At 28.7% G+C, this 22,154-nt stretch overlaps 1 protein-coding gene across 1 annotated transcript; it reads right to left on the reverse strand.

Moving 5' to 3' along the window:
- Positions 1-426: 426 nt before the first annotated feature.
- LOC149054324 (medium-chain acyl-CoA ligase ACSF2, mitochondrial-like) lies at positions 427-19,017 on the reverse strand. Its single transcript, XM_089230378.1, has 13 exons — positions 18,751-19,017; positions 15,565-15,730; positions 15,323-15,451; positions 15,032-15,255; positions 14,843-14,960; positions 14,586-14,681; positions 13,792-13,940; positions 12,599-12,776; positions 5,689-5,796; positions 1,736-1,881; positions 1,511-1,652; positions 1,341-1,451; positions 427-1,256 (listed from the first exon to the last, which is right to left on the reverse strand). The coding sequence occupies exons 1-13, from the start codon at positions 18,789-18,791 to the stop codon at positions 1,122-1,124; spliced, it is 1,743 nt and encodes a 580-aa protein (XP_089086504.1). The 5' UTR covers positions 18,792-19,017; the 3' UTR covers positions 427-1,121.
- Positions 19,018-22,154: the final 3,137 nt, after the last annotated feature.

The following is a 22,154-nucleotide window of genomic DNA, read 5'->3' on the forward strand; positions in this document are numbered from 1 at the left end:
AGAGGATGTCAGCGCATTATGATGTAAATTTTTTTTGTGTTGCATGTGGATCAGAGAGATAGAGAAGGAGAACATGTACAGACATCTTTTAAATAAAAAAAAAACAAACATAACACAGAAAAATATACACATTTTAGTATCAATAAGGATTCTCTTTGGTGTTTTTCCGTTCAAATTGTTTCACGGTCGCATATGGATAGGTAATCTTCCAATTTCGATTGAGTATGCCACCATAATAATAGATAAAATAAAATACATAGCTAATCAAAATAATGTGCAATAATCAATCGTAAAATGAAAATGAATGGAGTCGAACGTGTGTGTTAATGTGTCATTTTTAAGGAATTTTGTTGTTTCACTGGATCATTAAATATTACCTACATCGACTATATATCTTAATATTATTATGTATATCTCACCAAATAATTAAAATAAATCAACGGTATTTATTTTTAAAACGATTGTTGTGTGAGTATATATTTTTTTTATTTTTTAAATAACAATAGGTAAAAACCAACGTTTTTCGAACACACACGCTGCAGTTCCGTATTTTTTAATTTACTTTTTATTTATTCGTTGAAGGTTTCGACAAAAACGAGTTATTATTTTGAAATCTGTGGAAACATTGTAAGAAAACTTATACAAGGTTATGCCCATCTTCCAACCTTAGCTGTAAAAATTACAAAATATAATGTTTCTGTCGTGCAGACTTCAGCTATAGCGTCATGTCATTATGTCGGTAATTTTTAAAACGCTCATACACAATATATCTCATACGTATATTATAATATTGTATTGTTATATCACAATAAAATATTTAATTGTATTTAAATACAAATAATTTGTGTGATAATATATGTAAAACTAAACAATTACATTTCGTGTGCTCATAAAATATTGTGCAACTAAAGTTTTGCTATTTATTCAACAATGACCATCATCATCGTTAATATTATTACGACCCACTTCTCTCTATGAACTTTAAAAACGAGCATAACCTTCATCTATATTATGTGTTTCCGATAAATAAATATTGTTATGAGACTATTATAAATTAATAATATTATTCACTCGAATAAGCGCGGTCGAACTGAAAATAATATAAATAACAAAATTATGTATTATTGACGATTTTTCATATTTTTTATATAATCTTGCATGATGTCCCGAAGTCTAAATTTTTGGATTTTTCCGGACACAGTTTTTGGAAAGTCGTCCATGATCAAAACGTGGTTTGGAACTTTAAATCTTGCGATCTGTATTGAAAAAAAAATATAAATTCGTTCCATTTGTTAGGCCCGTTAAATAATAAGTTCACAAGTCATAATTAAAAAACTCACGTTGCCATTGCAATAATTTTTTACGGTTTCTTCGTCGACGGTGGATCCTTTTGTGATCGTTATAGCGGCACATACTACTTCGCCAAGTCTGTCGTCTGGTATTCCAAACACCTTTTTTGAGAGTAAGTAATAAATAATTAAATAATAAAACTCCTGTTTCCGATACGAACCTGTGCTTGGATGATTTCCGGATGAGACTCCAAGAAATACTCGATGGCCTGCGGTTGTATGTTTTCACCGCCTCTGATTATAATGTCTTTAATCCTGCCAGTGACCACGCCGTAACCATCTTCGTTCAAAATTAGTATATCACTGTAAACACGGACAATAAAATAATAATATTTTTGTCGTACAGCAAAGTATAATAATTATTAGCCAATAGTTTTAGGAGGTACCCAGATTTAAGCCAATCGTTGTCTAGTGCCTTTTTCGTCATTTCCTCGTCGTTCCAGTAGCCGGGCATGACGTTGTAGCCTTTAAACCAAACTTCTCCAGGTCTGCCCATCGGCACAGTGATCCCATTTTTGTCCACAACTTTAACCTGAAAATAAATTAAAATTATCGTGTAATAATAGACACTGCGATATTGAATGTTAATTGAGCTGTATAATTCGACTTTGCATCATGGGAAGATAAACTGAACAAATATAAAATGTTAAATCGGAGTATTTCGGTATTAGTGCATACCTCAGTTCAGATATTGCTTCTCTCGCAGGTACAAGATTTTAAGTCTTTACTCCTTATAGCTATAATCTAAAGGTTCTACGTCAGTGTTAAGAAGGAACTCGTTCCGAAAAGAAAAGGGTTCCAGGAATGAGTTCTTTCCGTAGGAATAAAGCTTGGAACTGCTTCCTTAAAAAATAAAGATATAAGGAACGTGGACGAAAATCAATGTTCCTTTAAATTATATATATAGTTTTCGTTGTTTCTGCGAGATAAAACGTAAGAAGATATTTTTAATAGGTGTATGTTAATTCACTGATCGTTGTCCTTGTAAATAGAAAAAGTATTATTTAAAGACAGCAATAATTATTTGTTTACGGCTATAATTCGATTAAAATAGAAACGAAAATTGGAATATTCGGAGCGAGTTTGTTATTTTTTGAATAATACACAATAGTATCAGTAACGAGTTCGTTTGTTAAGATTTAGAGATAAACGGGGAATGAATTGAGATCCTTTTACACATGAACTCTCCCAACACTTCTGTGCGTCGATCAGTCAGTCAAAACCCGTTCGATTATTATGTATAATATAAAGAGATTAAAATATACGAATCGCATACATCGAACCTTTCAAAAATCAATAATATTATAACCGAAAAGTTTGACAAAGTGACTGACAATAATTCTACCTGTCCTCTTTTAATATCATATTAAGACTTCACATAGGCAATAAACTAATAAGTCTGTAAATAATTGTTTTTATTTTTTTTACGCGAATTTTAAGGCTAAAATATATATGAATTGGACGGCGCTTTGAGTAGTCAACCTTGTATCACCAACAATGTGTTGTATAATTCGTCTATAGTCTTGCCATTTAAGGAGTATAATATTATTAATGTAAAAAATTACTAAAATCGAACTTGGCACGTTAAATTATAGTTTATTGATAATATTCATTCATTGGTCCAGGGCTGTGCATATTTCACGACATCGCACAGCGATCAATTTTATTCCTAAATAAATAATTATGATAAATAATGATAAGATTCATATCTCATTCGTGGTAAATTCATACAAAATACTTATGCAATATTTTAATCTACCATCACATAATTTTATTTTCATCCACGCAATATATTATTAGACGATAATGGGCGTGTTCATGGCTGCTTCATTTTTCTATTTTCTATTAACATTTTACTGGTATTATATTATTTTGTTAATCGTGTGTATTTCGCAGTTAATATTATATAGTTGTCACCAGTGGTTGAATCGGGGGGGGGGGGGGGGCGGGGGGACGGAGTCCCACTTCTATTTTAAAAATATTTTAGCGTACCCCTTCTAATTTCTTTTAATGGGACGCTTGGGACGGGAATCATTGACATAGATAGAACATGACATAGATCATTCCTATAAACATTTATGGGCATATTTAAATTTATAAAACAAATAACAATTATTATTATGTATTTTACAATATTTTATTTTTAATTTTTAAATAAAAATGAATATTTGTTTATTGTTGTATGGTATAAAATGTCATTGTAGTGGGGGGGGGGGGACATATGCTACCACTTAACAGTAAGACATTTAAATGTTCGGGGACGCACATATCTTTTATACTTTTGCATCCCCCTTCTATTTTTTTTTCCAATTCAAGCACTGGTGACAACTTGTCACATGTTATTAAACAATCCCAACGTCGCCTCTATGACGACGATTACACGAGGAACTGCAACGTGCATATAATTTGCAATAAAACGATATTAAATTAAATAATTCCAGTGGGCTTACCCCCGTCTCAAGCTCCGTTAAGTGTAAACTACACGTGTTTTTAACCCAGCGATTTCAGTGATTTTAAAATATTGTTCTAAAATTATGTACATTTCACCATAATGATTCGATGTGTTATTTCTTGTGACTGACGACAGCAATCCTAAACGAATAAAAATATATTCGTTTTTTACGAGTTATCGTATCCCTATATGAGCCTCTCATTAAAAATAATATTGTAAAATGTGAAGTATAGAAAAGAGATTTATTACATTAAAAAAAAAAAAATTCTAAAAAAACATAATTAAATCACAAAAGATTTAATATAAATTGTAAGTTTCATTAGTGGGTGGCTTTTTTCCCCAAATTCAGTAACTCATGTTTTTTTCTTTTTTAACTCATACATAATATAATCATTATATGTTATATAATATGGAGTGTATATTGTCTTTTAGAAAAAAAAAAGTGAAATAATTATTGGCTTCCAGGTGCACATGTACCAAATTTCAGAATAACGATTGCGCGAGACTTGCAGGTTATGAATCGTAATAATTTGGCGTAATCCGAGTAAAAGCTTGCTACAACAATCACGAAACGCGTCGTATAATGATTTTTAGTATAACATAAATAATAATAATAATAACACTATAGCTTGAATTGATTCATATTATTATGAGTCCTTTATCCTTATGTATCGAGCAAGATGTGAATTCAGCGGATCAGACTAGAAATGTACCATGCTAGAAAAAATTTATGAAAAGTCCATGGTCGCTTGCCAATGTCTCGCGATCGACGCAATATAACGTAAAACATTATAACATTTTATATCAGATCAGATCGATTCTGAATGGAGACCACCACCGCTATATTGAATATTAATCGAAAATGTTTGCTAAGACCGTGTTTAGAAATAAAAAATTATTAAAATAGTTGTCTGTGAATATACGCAAACTAAAATTCGATCTACAATAAAAATATAATAATTATAGTATTATACCATTTACAATATAATAGATAATCTATATGTATATACACCTACCCCTGTGTGCATTAATATGATTTTGATATCCCAGCGATTGTATTTATAAGTCTTAAATGTGACATCACATAACTATTACTATATGATTCCCAATAGATGTTATGAAAAAAGTCACTGTGCTGATATTGGGAAATCTCATGTCTCTCAATCTGATTGCTTATGGAAGTAACATTGTGATGAAACATAGAACATTGTTTTGCGACATCTCATTCAGTAACTTCACAGGTCGGGATATTAACGGTGCCTAAGACATCTCCGCGATAACCATAGGCATTAAACTTCACATGACACAAAATAACTGCTGTACCTATAACATCTCTGAGAATGATTTTTACACACAGGAACCTCAATGCATAAGTTATTTATTTTTTATCAAAAAAAAAAAAATTTTTAATTGCGTACACTATTACTTATATCTCCTCGTACCAATGATTTTTATTTACATTTTATTTGGCAAAATTATAAACGTGCAGCATAATATATTATTATCGCGGACCGTATCTTTAGGATTTTTATGACGTTAAATGCACAGCTCTGTTTATCACAACCTCAAATAATTATAAGCTTAAACATTTTCATAATACAAAATATGCATATTTGAAATAAACGAACTAATTATTAATCTTTTACTATAAATTTGAAACGACGAATTTTAAGTGCCTATATTACGTTAATTACGAGGAGAAAAAACTGCAGAAATCATTAAAACAAATTAATATACAAACATACTGTTCACTATTATTTATTAGTGTGGGATGTAATATATTTTCCCATGCTAACACCGTCTCAAGGTGAACAACAAATGTCCTGCGATTGCCGATAAATAGCGTGATAATGTTTTATGCACATTTATTTTTCGTTCATAACTTACTTCGGAGTGATCGAGCACTTGACCAACTGTTGTTAGCGATGTGTGCTCAGACTCATTGGCATTCGAGAGGAACACTATGGGACTTGCTTCTGTCATGCCGTAGATCGACTGAAATCAAAAAGGCGTCCATCAATGACATTCAAATTTAAAGCTATCATCATGTCGAATGAAAACGTTTTGCGCTTGCTATCGAGTAATGAAAAAAAAAACCCTAACGAAATTCCACTTCCTCATAATATATTATTATACGTAGATCATTATAATGTTGCTATATTATTTATTAATTATAATTATTTTACCGTACAGTTATAAACCTGTTATTATATTAAGCTGCATGTCGATCTAAAACAATTCTCAAAGTATATTTTTAACCACGTTAATATAGGTACCTATATACACGCATGGTTGTATCTGAAGCCGCTTGCACTGTTGCAAAACTGAAAATGTGTCTGATTACATTATTTTAATTCGAAGGAAACGTTAATGATTTTTTCGCCGAGTAACATATCTGTTTTTTTTTTTTTTTAATCGTTGTAATTATTTTTTACTAGCGGATCTGCATACATTATTCCACTGAAATCGAAACCATCACCACTTATCTCGTGAATGCGATTTTTTACCTAGGTATTTTTTTACTCTTGGTGGTTTTAATTTCAAAAATAATATTCGATCATAATTTATTGCGAAGAAAAATATCGCTTCCTATGTAAAAAAAATATTACGTTAGTAAATAATCGTGGCGTTTTTATTTACCATACTCGTTATCTATTATTATGCGCTTATTAGATTACCCTCGACGATATCTATAGTTAAATTATTTATCACGTGGAGTTATTTTATTCGCGTAGAAATTAATTGAGCAATAACTTTTCACGGTCAGATATATTGGAAAATTGTTGGTTTAACTAAAAATTAATTTAACTTACAGTGAAAACTCTCTATAACGAATCTGAAGGGACCATTGTATTTCTTTCGTTACCTATTGAGAGTTTTCGTAATAGAGAGTAATTGATAGGTTTTAAATCAAACCAACCATTATAAGTTAACTTAATGTTATTTACGTAATGCAGAGTTTTTCGTTGTAACGAGTTCCGTTATAAAGAGTTTTCACAGTATTTAATAAGAAATTTCCCAACCCAATAACTTTCCGTGTTTAATTTTATTGCAGTGAACGTTTAAACATACCTATCTTATATTATGACGTTTGCAACATACAGAATATAATTCTAATAACATAAAAATAGATTTAGTAATAAATATGAATGATTGCAATAGATTTGTATTATATTGAGACAGCACAGATGTACCTACTAAAAATTAACAAATTGCCAATATTACGATATAATATATACCCACTATGATAGTTAACATTTCATTATCGATTGCCATACACCTTCGAAGTTTACGAAAGACAATATTTTATGAAAGTCAAAATTGCGCACCTGTCTCACAATATATTATGTTTTAACCTATTAATAGCCTTGCAGGCTATATATTATTATTTTCGAAATTTTATACTCTGTGCGGCAAAGGTTCTTTTCCCGGGAGACTTGCTTATTAATACGCTATTTAATAATAATTATACTCAAAACAATTTAGTGACTACAATTTGTGGTAATAATACGAATTAAAGTACCATCGTATTGGTTAATTAATATACCGTGAGCTAATTAATGAGCTCCAAAATAAAGATCTCCTTATCTCACAATAAGCTATAGGGGAATTAATATTGCATTTATCGAATTTGAGAATCCTGCTAATTGCTATTTGTGCTTGTTACATTAATTCTAGATAAGGAGGACTGACAACAGGTCATTGGCCGGCTTTTTCATGCTGATAAACTCGGTATAGCTTATTATAATTGTAAGAACTGCATATTATATCTTTCTTAACTAGTTGAATTTCCAGCTGGTTTAAAAAGATTTTTGTTTTAAATCGTACTTGAGGACGACCTTTCGACAAAAATCGAACCCGTAAAAATATTCATGCGAAAGCATAGCTATATTTATTATGGTAATATTGAAAAATAAATTTAAAAAAAAAATCTAAACCAGGCAGATGTATTTTATTTACAAGCTGCAGTAAAAAAAAAAAAACATGAACATAACGTTTGATAAATTAAGTCCACCTTTTTTTTATATTTTACAAGTAACCTAGTTAATTTATTAAGGCATGCACTTTACCCCATGCGTTCATCGATAACTGCAGTTAAAACGGATGATCATTTTTTGTAGTTTGTATACCTATACATCAAAAGATATTTTTGCTAAACAAATTGTATCATATCTTTTTAATTGCTTGTTCAATGACCATTCACGTGTTCGTTGTTAATGTTCGATGATTATCTGTGCCGATATTATTTAAAGGTTATTAAGACAATTCCTTCGATATTAATTATGACGAAGCTCGACCCGGCAATAACATAATTAATATAGAAAGTTGTAAAATTGACTGCCGTTTGTTGTAAGCACAGTCTCGATTTTACAGCAGTGGTGCCCAGTTAGGTTTATAAGTATTGCAATATTTTACGTGATATCGAATGGTGGGGGGGGGGGGGGTTGTTGTTAAATTATTGGTGTGGCAGAGAAGTTTATAAATGTATAATATAAATTAAAGTCCATAACAATTAATTTACGTGAACTACTGCAGTGATTGATTGTGAGTATAATTATTGTAGAGTGCAGCGAAAATATTTGTTTGAAATAAAAAAAATGGGTTGGCGGGTGGGTTACATTTAAAGGGGAAATATTTTAAATATTTTAACTATTTTGCGGGTAGTAAAATTTTGATATTAAGTTGGTCCCTACTTAAAATCGTTGATGAACATTGGACATAATATTATCATTAAGAGGACACCAAACGGACATTTGTTATCTCCGTCTTGCGAATGTACAACATGGACATTTTTCGTTCACAATAATTCATTTTAATCTTTTGTGCATAAAATTAGAGTGAATTTACCTCGTATAAAATTTAAAGGCAATAATATTATATAGGGCATCTCGGAGGATCATGTTGATATTATTATTTTTAAGAAAGCTATGTTCGTTTTAAATCATTTATCATTCAAAATGGTCACAACTTACTTAAAAATAATAACATCAATATTCCAATACTTCATTGGTTGCTAGACGCTAGTACATAGTACCATTTTGCATATTAATATTTTTAATACTATGTCGCAATTAAACAAATAAATAATTTTCAAAACGGTTCTGTCCAAAGTAAATTCATACGAGCCAGATTTAAAAATATCGAAGTATGAGAATACCTATTTAATTATAAGCTAATACTAGCCAATATTAAAAATAGGTAAATAAAAAAGCGGGTAAGTGGATGTCGCTCTGCTGTACATTAGGTATGGTGGGGTGGACCTCTGACTAGGGTAGGTTAGATTTGAATGCAATGATAGGTATCATTGTATACGAAAAACGATTCTGAACGGATATGATTTGTCAGTCTAGGATATATTATATTTAAATATTGTCATATATTCTATTTTGAAACAAATATTTTATTTTTCAATTAGGACGCATTTTGCATAAGACATGGTTAATAAATTTTTCCAAAAACATTGCATGTAGTTATCATAATTCATAATACCTTATATTATCATAGATATACATATACCTGGTTTGAGGATAAATCGTTATCATTACGCGATTTCATAAAAATTTAAAACTCAAACGCTTAAATAACGGCTATAACGGCAAAAATTCTTGAAAATTAAACTGTATATAGATAACACTAACATAAACATTTGTTGAAAATTTCAAGTATTTACAGTGATTAGTTTTTGAATTACCACCATATAAAAAAAATCGATTTGGTCGAAAACTGGTTTTGCGTAAAAATTCCCGTTTTTCTGTCTCTTTTTTTTTTTTTTTTCTCGATTTTTTTGAAAACTGTTAGAAAATTTTTACTTTTGACCACTATAATGTTCCAAGGATATTCTTTTTTCCATCGGAAACCACCCCCAAAGTTTGAAATTGAAGCATTATTTCGACTAGTTATGCTGTACACAGACACGCAAAAAAAAAACACACACATCATTGTAAAATCAATACATTCATCACTCCGTTCAGAATCTAAAAATGAAAGGTATGCATCAAAATATTATTAAGTTTACCGAATTCTTTTTGAATCCTACACAGACTATTATTATAGTTAATATCGTCATATTAAAATGCATTTGGAAACCGGAAATTTATAACACTTTCGCAGAGTGAACTTTGGTTACATGATTATAATAATTATAATATGTAATAACTATATCAGAAAAAAATATGATTTTCGGATAGGAATTTACAACCGACCTTTTTTATATCAATATGTATCTAACTATTGATCCCGGGCAAAGTGTATATACATATAGGTACACTTGCTCATTGTTTATTATTTTCACGCAACTATATATTATATAAAAAATATTATTTAAAAACAAAAACAATAATAACAATGAGATAGTTATTGCTTTTTATGACAATTTTACTTTTACTGTTACTCAATGAAAATTATTAAACAGCAACAAATATGTACAATATTTCTATATCATTTTAGATTCTGAGCGGAGTGAGGAATGTATTGATTTTACCATGATGTGTGTTTTTTTTTTTTTATTTTTTTTTTTGTGTATGTCATCACGTTTTGGGACAGTAAAAATGCTTCGATTTTCGACTTCAGTACCTCGTTCGATCAGAAAGTGAATCTAGTTGGTACTTTGAGGGGTCAAAAGTGAAAAATTAATAAATCACGAAATTACGTGTTCTCCTTATGAGGCTATGTTTGGTACCCGAGCAAAAATAGGCTTGAAATCTACTTCTCAACCAGAAAGTATCATACATATGCTTAAGACTGATGATGATTTAGAAACCACGCTGAATTCTATTAATACCAATCATGAAAAAAGTAAATAGGTCATAAATAAAAAAATCTTTATATTTTTAATTAATAATCGGGATAAACAAACTAAAAATTAAAGGAAAAACGGGAAATTTTACGCATAATCAGTTTTCGACAAAATCGATTTTGATTTTTGATGTAACTTTAAAACAAATGACCATAGATACTTGAAATTTTCACCGAATATTTAATACAAGTATATTCTATCCACCATGCAATTTTCAAAAAATGTTGACTAAAGTTGAACTATTTATAGGCATATGCAATTTTCGATCATTATTAATTGTTTTTTAATTAATATCAATCTAAATGTATTTCTTTGGTAGAAAAGCTTGAAAAATTTAATACAAGGCTCGTAAAAAATTGCTACAATAGCAGTTGAAAAATAAAATAAATTCGTAGTCTCAAAGTTTGGATTTTGACAAAATATTTTAAGCTAGAAATTCATAAAAAATTTTCTTTTTAAATCTAAAATTTTAAAATTTTTAATAATCTTTAATATATCCTAAACAGATAAACCGTCCCCGCTCAGAATCGTTTTTCGTATATAATGATATTATATAATATCATTGGATTCAAATTTAATTCTAATAATGGATAGATTAATAACCTACTGTACAGCAGAGCGACTTCCGCGACTTCCCCGCTTTTTTATTATTTTAGTTTTAACTTCCATAGTAGTTATAGATTGTACCTTATTTAATACAATATAATAAAAAATAAAAAACAAACAAAATATATTTATGTTTATATACAAATATTATACTCCACTAACCTCTTTCACTGTTAAACACAATGTATCCCCATAGTCTTAAGACCAACATTTTGTAATTATTCCAGGCTAACGACCCCAGTTGTTGAAACCTTACAGGCCCAATTAAAAAAAATTACAAAAAATACAAAATCCTAAAAATGCACAACATTGTATAACGTGCATACAATACCAGCTATCTTGCAGTATATTTATCTGACGGAATAATAGACGTTTTCCATGAATAAAACCCTCTGTTATTAATAATGACATTCTTTTTTCTATTTCTTTTTTAATTAGCTGATAAGACTTCACCGTCAAAGGTTATAAGCCTACTTTTATAGTAAATTATATACACTTGCACTTTGCAGTGTGCAAGACAAAAGGAAAAATATTTACATCATTCACGATATTATTCATAGTTTTTTACTTGAGTTTATGCTATTAAATATATATATATATATATATAAACTACTCTATTATGACATTATATTATATCTATTGCGTTACGACGTACATAATATAATACACGTGTGTTTACTATATATTATGTGTTTTTATAGTAGTAAACAACTATAATATGAAACGTACCTATCTACCAAGTTACAATAATTATGTAACCACACTATAACCACTGCATAGATCAACCACGAGTTGGCGCAGGTCTATTTCAGTTGAAATTAATTACCTATGTACGGGATATTATTACTATTATTATTATAACATGTTGTTACTACAATGCTACGAGATGGAGATCATTTAAGTCTAGACATACGACTATACGGTGTTGCGAAAATTCACTATTTCCAAATTCTATCTTTGAACTGTGTATGTATTATTATTTTTCGACGTTGCACGTAGGGCGCAAGAAAACGTCTATTAGAGGATACATCATTATACCTACAATAATTATTCCCCCTTCAGCAGATCACGGTCATTATAATAATATTATATTTCGCATCTTATTCAATTTCACAGTGCCGTATAGAGTTGTACGGTTGGATAATAACTGCAAATTTAATTTTTCGCGTGACCCATAATATTATTATGGTTTTAGTCTCCTTAACTAGTGCTGTGGGACCTATCGATTTTCACACTATACGATTATTATTTAATCAGATATTAGTGACGAAAGATTTGCAAAAGATACATCAAGTATACGCAGTACAATTGAATGCAAGCATCACATATTATTATCGTTATAAAATAACGATTTTTATACTTTATACATATTATTATCTAATAAAAATATATTACCGCGAGTCTTTTGAGATTGAATGTAGTTTTAATTTGTTTGAATAAATTGGGTGAACACAGAGCTCCTGCGCATAACCCAATTTCAGGCGTAGTAAATGTGTGACCTTGATCCATTAGTTCTTTGGATGCGTTTATCAAATCAATGTACATTGTCGGTGTCCCGTACAATATTGTACACCTAAATCAACATAATATGATACACTACAAAATATGTATTTTGTTTTCCAACATAATGTATTGTTACAATAATTATAAGTGGTTGAAAATAATCAAAGGTGGATATTTGGATAAGTTAATGAAAAATGTTTGGTTAAATTAAGTTAAGTGAAGAGGACACATGATCGTTAAGTTAAAAGTTAACAAATTATGGATTTAATACGATAAGTTAAATGTTAATATGGAAAACAATATTAACTTAACTCAGTTTAAAAAAAAATTATTAAATTATTTTTGAAGAATTAGTATGTAAATCACATAAAAAGTGACTGTGCCTATCTAATCTAATAAAATAAACCATTATACAACATTATTTTATCAAGAATTTATCCTATTTTATTATGCCATTATATAGTATTAGATTATTTATATTTTATATTAATATTTACGTATAAACGAAACATTTCAAAATGTTTTTAACTTGATGTATTATTTTTAAATCAACTGAGAAAAACCAAGCTTTTCAATCGCCAATTAAATCAGTCAATTTCATAAGTTGATTGAAAAATAAACTAAGTTAAAAAGTCTTAAAAAAATTAACTTTTTGACTTTTAAACCTGTTAATGCCCACCTTTGAAAATAATACAGTTTCACCCTTGTATCTACTGTTTACAATAATTATTAATCTGAATGGTTATGGGAAACTGAAAAATAAAAATCGAATGAAATTATAATATTGTTGTACGCTGTATGATATGTGTTGTATACTTGTGTCCCATCATATGTATTGGGTATGTACACTGTGTGATGATATATTTTCTTCTACTTAAACAAATAGGTAATTGACATACACGCGTATTATTGAGTTAATTTGTTTCATGAATAGTAATGAATTATAATATGGAATTATGTAAGTAAAATGTAACTATTGAAGTGTATAATACCTTCCGTGTTTTTTTTTTTTTTAACAATAAATTCTAATCTTAACAACAAACCAATAGCTCGTAAAAATAATACGTTCGTTTAGCAATACTAACTTTTCGGTAAAGATGGCCTTAGCAGACTCGATAGGTTTGTAACCAAAGGCTGGTAGTATCAGTGCGCTGCCACTATTTAAGCTCGCCATAATACCGACTACAGTCCCAAAAGTGTGAAAGAACGGAACTTGCAACAATATTCGATGTTCCTATTTCAAATTAATAAATTATTAGCTATTACCAATACAATCAAGTGGTATACAGGGTGTTCCACGAGAATTTACCTAAGGAAAATAATGAAAATAAAATGTTGAAAGTCAATATTTTCAGAAAAATAAACTTTACAAAATAGATAATAAATCTTCAATTTATTTGGAAATAATTAAATTAAAAAAATATTTATTTTTTAACATTTTTACCAAAACATAAAAATGATTGTAGTTCTAATACCTATGAGTCTTATCACAAAACAAGAATTTTGACATCTTCATTATTTCGGGAGATATCGCAATAACAGTTAAGTCTTCGCGGGACACCCTGACCCCTGTATATGCGGTATAATAATTTGCTAGTTATTTCTTGGTCACTAACTAATATTCGAATGTATTATAACAATATTAATATTCATCACTATCAAACAAGGTGATTGACCGAGCATACTATTTGTTGTTTTTCCATTTTATTTTCAATTTCTGATTTTTGAGTAGTATTAAAACCATTCGATCTAATTTCGAAATTATCGTAGCACATAAAAAAAATCCAATATTTTTAAATTGTTACGATCGTCACATTGATAACACTCTAAACTCAACTATACGTTTTCTCGACAATAATAATAATTAATTATTAGGTACCTTTTCCATTAGCAACATCCTCTTGCAATAGAAATACGAATTGTTCACAATATTATTATGTGTCAGACATGCTCCCTTCGGCGAGCCAGTTGTCCCCTGTAATATTAATAGATTATTATGATAATTCATATCAATTGGTTAATTGATAACGGACCTAACGGAACTGCTAAACAGCTGCAGCCGTTGTTGCCAAAAAAAATATTATATATTAAAAAAAAAAAAAAAATCAATATTCCTCGAAAAAAATATTTTCTTACCGAAGTAAATTGTATGTTACATATCGCATGAGGATTCAGTTCGCGATTAATTTTTTTCAAGTATGACGTTGATTTTATCGTGCCCGATTGGCACACGTCCCAATATTTGATGACTCCGCTAGAATACGATTGGCGACATTTTGGTTAAATTTAACAAACTAATAAGTGTGCTTCATTGACAATACTTACGGTAGGTTTTTTTCAGTGTTCATCACTATAAACTCCAAATTCGGCAAGTGTCTGGTGGTAACCGGTTTACCATGAGGTTGTTGGGCGATTTCCGGAACAATGTTTTTCAGCAGCTCGTAATAGTTTTGTTTCGGATGAAACTCAAGGGCGATCAGCATTTTCGCGTCGACTTTGCTAAGACAATGATGGAGTTCGTTTTTCATGTACAGTGGATTTATATTTACCTAAAAATCAAAAACTGAATAAGTAAATTACTATCATTCAAGTACCGAGGCCGGAAATCAAACTTACCGCAATCATACCGGCTTTAATCGCCGCCAACAGTGTAATTTCCCATTCTACCGAATTTGAACCCATTAAACATAACCGATCACCTGGTTTCATGCCAATTTCCAAGAGACCGGCTGCCAACTCGTCTACCTTGTTTGTTTTATAAACACAAATTTTATCGTATTATTATATAATAATTTATTATATATTAATGATATCTTGTCGCCTAAAAAACAAAAATACGATCCTTTCATTTTTACAACCTCATGTTTAAGATCCGAGAATGTAATTTTTCGGTTTTGGTGTACAGAAACGATAGCTTCTCTGTTCGGGTATTTTTCTGCTGCTTCGTCGATCAAATGTCCAACGGTCATGTACTTCAACGATTCGTGTTTAGGCCCTTTATAGTAACTCGGTTTAGCAGTCGACCTGTAGATGATCATTCGATTTTTAAAATATAATAAAAAACGTTCTAAGATTATTCAGTTTTTAACAATACAATATTAACTATTGCATATATAATTATATGGTGTAAAACATATACAGTAATAAAAGTGCCTCATAAATTCATAAAACTTAATTATTAAATACTCGACGGCCAAAAATAATAATACAATCGAACATTGGTTTGGTTCGAAAATACTATTAAAATTTAAAATATTGAACCATGAAAACATAATATTATTATTATCATTATCACTTACACGACCTATATATTAGCAGGTTCGTAGGTATATTATGAGTTGATTTGTTTTTATCGTTTTAAATATAGTTGTTAATGAATACTATACATTTGTACTTTATATCATATCTAATAGTATACAAGTCTGACTTTAAAAATCGTCCTTCAAAACAAGGACTGTATATACAATATGTTATTTGGAAATAAAAATAATAATAATAAAATTAAGCACGTAATAAATTAAATCGTACGAAATATTATATGTTCATTTAACTAAAATACAACGTGCTACGGTTAATATTATATTAGAGTATTCCACGTGTTATATTTTAATAGATCATCTGATCATTCTGATCATCTTATAGATAACACAGTATAATATCATAATTATTTCAGTAAGGCGTATAACCTTCGTAAAAGTTTTAAACTGAATTAAATTTAAAAAATAAAAATAAAAATATGATCGATGACATAAGTTTATCTTTTCAAGGATTTCAAATAACACATACCTAATAATAATATTGTGACATTAATGATGATATGAATATTTTGTTAACAGTTACGATGAATCCTAAAAATTTCGTTGAAAGTAAGTACCTTCTCATGTACTGACATCCCAACTAGCAAGTAATTTATTTCGACGTTTTATCAAACTAAACTAATTTCATTGTAGTAAAAAAAAAAAAACAACAACGGTCATACGTGAGAAACTGACATAATATATTAATATGATAACCATTAAATCATAAATCATACTGTGATGTAGATTTACATAGAACCATATTAGTTGTCTTGTTTTTGGCTGAATGGATATGAGGAAGTCGTTTTGCGAGTAAGCATAAATAATTACGCATAATTATTATGCTTGACTTTGGTAGGTATTCTTCAAGTAGATACCTACTTATATAATAATATGTCGTATCACTATAACAATATAATAATATGTAAAACGTTGCGATACGGAAATCTTAATCAAATGACATGTTAGCAACATTTATAGGTATACCAAAACACGAATAAATCGTTTTTATGTCTGAATAGACCAAAGTGATAGGGTAATATTATTTTCAATTAATTATGTACTCATTTAGGTGACAGTTTTGCAATAGATAATAATATTAAAAATCTTATTTTATTACCTAATTAATATTATCTTTATAAAATAATATTAACGATGCAACAATGTGCTTACCTCAGTAGTCAGTATTATTATTATTATATTTTAATAAATAAAATCAAATACACCGTTTGTTTATCTTTAGTGGGTACTGTTTCTGTTACTTATCAGTAGACAGTTTATAAATATGTGTCTATAAACTTTCACTTAATGTCAACACAAATAGTGAAATTAATTTTAAAAGATTACCAGTATTTAACTATTATCATTGATTATAAATACAATTTATAATCAATGCTATTATAGACGATACACGTTTAGTAAATTGACTCTATTTTACTAAATTATAACTTCGACTTATAAATAAACTAAACCACTGCAAATGACTTGTATATTATCGTTTATCATTAAAATGTAGTCGAATCTCAATAACTCTCAAACAATATAAGAATTTTGAGGAGAGTAAAAATAATTTTGAATTATGTATTTTATGTATTTTTCGAATTATATACCTCAAGCACAACTTAAAAACACTTCAAGGGGCTAGATAAACATTCGAGGAATTGAGATTTTCGAGTTATTAAAGTTCGACTTATCGATACATGACACCATAATATACATATACAAAATACATACATAGTAATACGCGTATTTGTATTTAGTGAAAATTGTATAATATAATTTTTTTTTCAACCCTAACCTAATCTATATAAGCAATCAAATTTCCATACTTTCAAAATCGAAATCAATATTACCTTTACGTGGATAATAAGAAGACGAATAAATTACATTATAACATCAAATCCATGTATGCATTTATTGATTTTTTGCCAAAACACTGCAGTTTTAGATACCAGCTGACTATTACATTGATTGCCAAATGTCGATTTGTATTCATTTATCGTTTTTAACGTAATAAACGTGCGCACATGCAACGTTGTAATAATAATGTTTTTACTATTCAGGAAACTCGCTCAATATAATATGATACCATTACCCGGGTATTATAATATTATTATGGAATGTAATTATTACCAGAATATTTTAATTACATGATTTTACATATTAATCAATCGAAGGTTTTTTTTGAGGGCAAATAATATATATATTCTATTAACATTCAAACATTTTTAAACACATAGTTTTATGGTTTATAGAACGTGCAATTAATCGCTGCTAACCCCTCGATAATATTATAAGTAAACTGATTTTTTAAATTAATTGTATATAAGTTATATTATACGCTTACAGATATGATATTTAAATATTATGAAGCTCATAAATTCGTAATAATTTTGATAGTAAAACATTACCTTACATCTTAAGCTCTACCTATATCTTCTTCATTCATCAGATATTGGTACTTCCGAATGGCGTACAATGGAAATGTAAAAAGTCATAAAAATAAAAATTATCGTTATATTTTAACCGATAGTATAAGACTTTATTCAGCTGAATGCTGAATAGAATAATTAATGTACCCAAAAATTATCATAACATTATAAATTATATATTTAAAAATATTTCAGTGGACACATTTTATTGTTAATACGCGTTTACACAGCACTTTTGTCAGATTATTTAATAGCAGAACTATAACTATCCTTATATTTATATATATATATAATATACATTTTAATTAATGCTTACTTATTTCCTTGGCCATTTTTTATGAAATAATCTTCAATCATTTTATAGGCGTTACGATTATTATTTGAAAACAAATAGTACTATGACAATTCAATACGACGGGCACTATACAAGCTACTAGGTTGATGATTTTATACTTAACTTGAAAAATATCTATGAAAGCAAATCAATTATTCCGATTTGGTTCATCAAATGAACTTAAACGCGAATGTAACATTTACCGAACACGTTACAGCAATAGGACGACTCGTAAAAGAAAAATGAATTACCAAAACAATAACGCTGCATTGAAATTTAAATCATTATTTGTTGTATTTGCATAGTACCTATTTGAAATTATAATTTAAAATTTTCACAGAATTCGTTTTGCAATGATATTTTCCACGGTCCCCTATTATATTCAATATTTTGATAATAATTCTATGAATAGTCAATGTACAACATTATAAAGGTTGATTTTTTTAGAATTAATAATTGACACACGTGTCAATCTATGATTTTTTTCTAGTTTATATTTTTTCCAAACCTTGAACATAACTTTTTCTGCACTCTAAGTATTTGGAATGCCCTGCAAATTGTATTATATATAGTGTCTACCCATCAGTACACTATAATTGTATTACAAATTATGATTAATAATATCAAGTTCAAACACTAATAATTATATAGACACAAATTAATAATTACATATACATTTATTTGTCTCGCTCGAAACGTCTTTCTTTATGAAACCAAATAACTATAGGAACCTATATAGTTAATAGTTACTATGTTTAATTGATTGGATAAATGTTTTGTATTTTAACACTTTGTATATTATGTTTTGTTCAGAAACTAAAATTTAAAAAAAAAATTATATTATTTGCTCGGTTTTCAAAAATATCTACTACAATGTAAAATGTTTAGTATCACCTCTTGTCTATGACTACGCCTTGTTAGTTGTAAATAAACAAAAAGTGACTATTTAGGTACACAAATTTACTTATGTTTGTATTGTAATAATACTTAAACAATGATTGTATAAATAAAAATATATTTTAAAAAAAATGTATGGTCATCATCGCAAATAATACACATGTACCAAGTACCTTAAATGAGGTAATAATACCAAGTACATTAAATAATACGAGGTAGGTGATTTTGGTATCAAACAACAATACATTATTACATGTGTGTAAAGTGCTAATGTGTTCTTGCTTACAAATAATATATAATATGTGAATGTGGGTGTGTTAATAATATAAGATAAATATTTTTCATCGTAAATGTGCTTTTGACACTCGTGAAATTGTGAAATTTATATTTATAATATTTATTAAATTCAATTTATTTTATCGATGTAAAACGAGTAAAATAACAAAATTTATCTAATGCCAGTATATATTTGTTTTTCCATATTGATATATTATGTATTTTAAACAATGCATTTTAATATCAATCAACTTTCCATCATCAATAGCTCGTAATGATTAAGATAAAAAAGAAAATTAAATATTTTCGTTCAAGTAATGAAAATGTATTTAAAAGCAGTTAAACAGCCATTAATAAAGCATCAATATTCCTTATATCAGCAGTTTATCATACTTTAATGTACATTGACATTATAAATATCTGAAATATAAATGTGGCAAATCTGAATAGGTATGTCATTAAAATTTCATTATTTTGTACCTGTACGATTTTACAATTTACACGAATTACAACTAAGCAGAAGGATGTGAATTTTAATATTGTTGATGTAATGAAAACACGGGAGATTTGAACTAATAATCCTATACATAAGTAGGTACTTGCCTATTTATTTCACAAATATATTATATTACATAATTTTAATGATAATATGGTCCAATCTCGCCGGCAAAATTCAAATTCCCGATAACTCAAGTGAAATAATATTGATTAATAACCAATCAATGGTAGAAAAATATAATCGCTCTGCGAATAAAATTGTCCTTAATTTATTCTTGACAGATAACTATACTTTGCTTCAGAAGTTGTGAAGTAACTTACCAACAGCTTATGGCTGACTTGGTTAATTTATTTTTGGTAAATTCGACAAGTGTCGTGTTTCGGTATGGGGCAATATTACCATGATAATACATTTTACCAACCGGCTACCATTGACATAGCAAAACGATAGGACAATAATTTGTAGTTCATAGCGTTCTCGTAATATTATTATTTGTGATTTAAAATTACTCATACATATTCTCATAGTTTTCATTATGTTTAAAATTTAATATTAAATGTTTTACTATAATAACCAGTTTTGTATAATCAGTAGGTTGGACCCACCTAATGTTTATCGCTAAACTAATATTATGTTTTTCACTGCATAGGTTCCGCCTGGATTAACCCAAATATAATTACTAGTTTGGACTTTTTAACAAACAACCAACTTTTATTTAAAATCATTTATAATGTTATTCGATAATCTATTATGATGACTATAAAGGTATTTATATAATAATCAATATTTAGGTATGTTGAAGTAATATAACAATAGCTAAAAACAAATAACCGTAACTGTGTCAAAATAAAAACCTTATACTTATTATACTACTTATCATTTACCTTAAATTACCTGCGACCAATGGGTTCATTGACATTTGACGTGTCAACAGTTTTGTCTGTTGATATTCTCAACGATATTAAACCCATTTTGTACTAAATTCTCGTAATATAACTGAAATTAAATACAGGTGGGTCCACTCAGGAGTCTGAAATAGTATACAATACGTCTGAATAATTAGCCTTGTGATCAGTGGGGACATAATATTATTATATTGTGAATATGATAATAGGTATAGCAGACAGACTTTCAAAATATTGTTGTTATTTTTTTATTGTTTTTTTGCTGTTAACTCCGAGGTATACAAATCACCTCTTTTGAGCACCTACCAGAATTGTTTCGATTTAGATAATTTTTATTTCGATTTTTAGCAATTATTGCAGAAACAATAAATTTAAGAGGATGTCAGCACACTGTTTGTTTTCTCTCTCTGGCCCACGCTCTGAAACATAGAATGAACACAGCATCATTTTTTCTATGTTTTTAAGTAAATATGGGGTAAAATCACCCATTACAAAAAAGATAGAGAATATTTTTTTGAGTGAATTACACAATTACACATAAACGTGCAAAAACAACAGAGTCAACGACCCCGCAACTTGATCAAACACTGGTGCAAAAATATTATCCATAATATTAACGTAAATAAATGTAAATAGGTGTAAAGTATTTGTATATAAATTATGATGTTGACCTCTTCGACCATCACAGTATATAATAAATTATAATAATACATATAGTGTGGTCAAGTTTGCCATGTTAACTCAAAATCAACGTCACGGCCAGTGGTTTGAGTTCAACGCAAGTAAAACAATCGACTTGTTAATTTATT

The sequence above is a fragment of the Diuraphis noxia genome, unplaced genomic scaffold, assembly GCF_037042655.1.
Source record: "Diuraphis noxia isolate RWA-SAM2 unplaced genomic scaffold, SU_Dnox_SAM2 contig0007, whole genome shotgun sequence".
Taxonomy (NCBI): Eukaryota; Metazoa; Arthropoda; class Insecta; order Hemiptera; family Aphididae; genus Diuraphis; species Diuraphis noxia.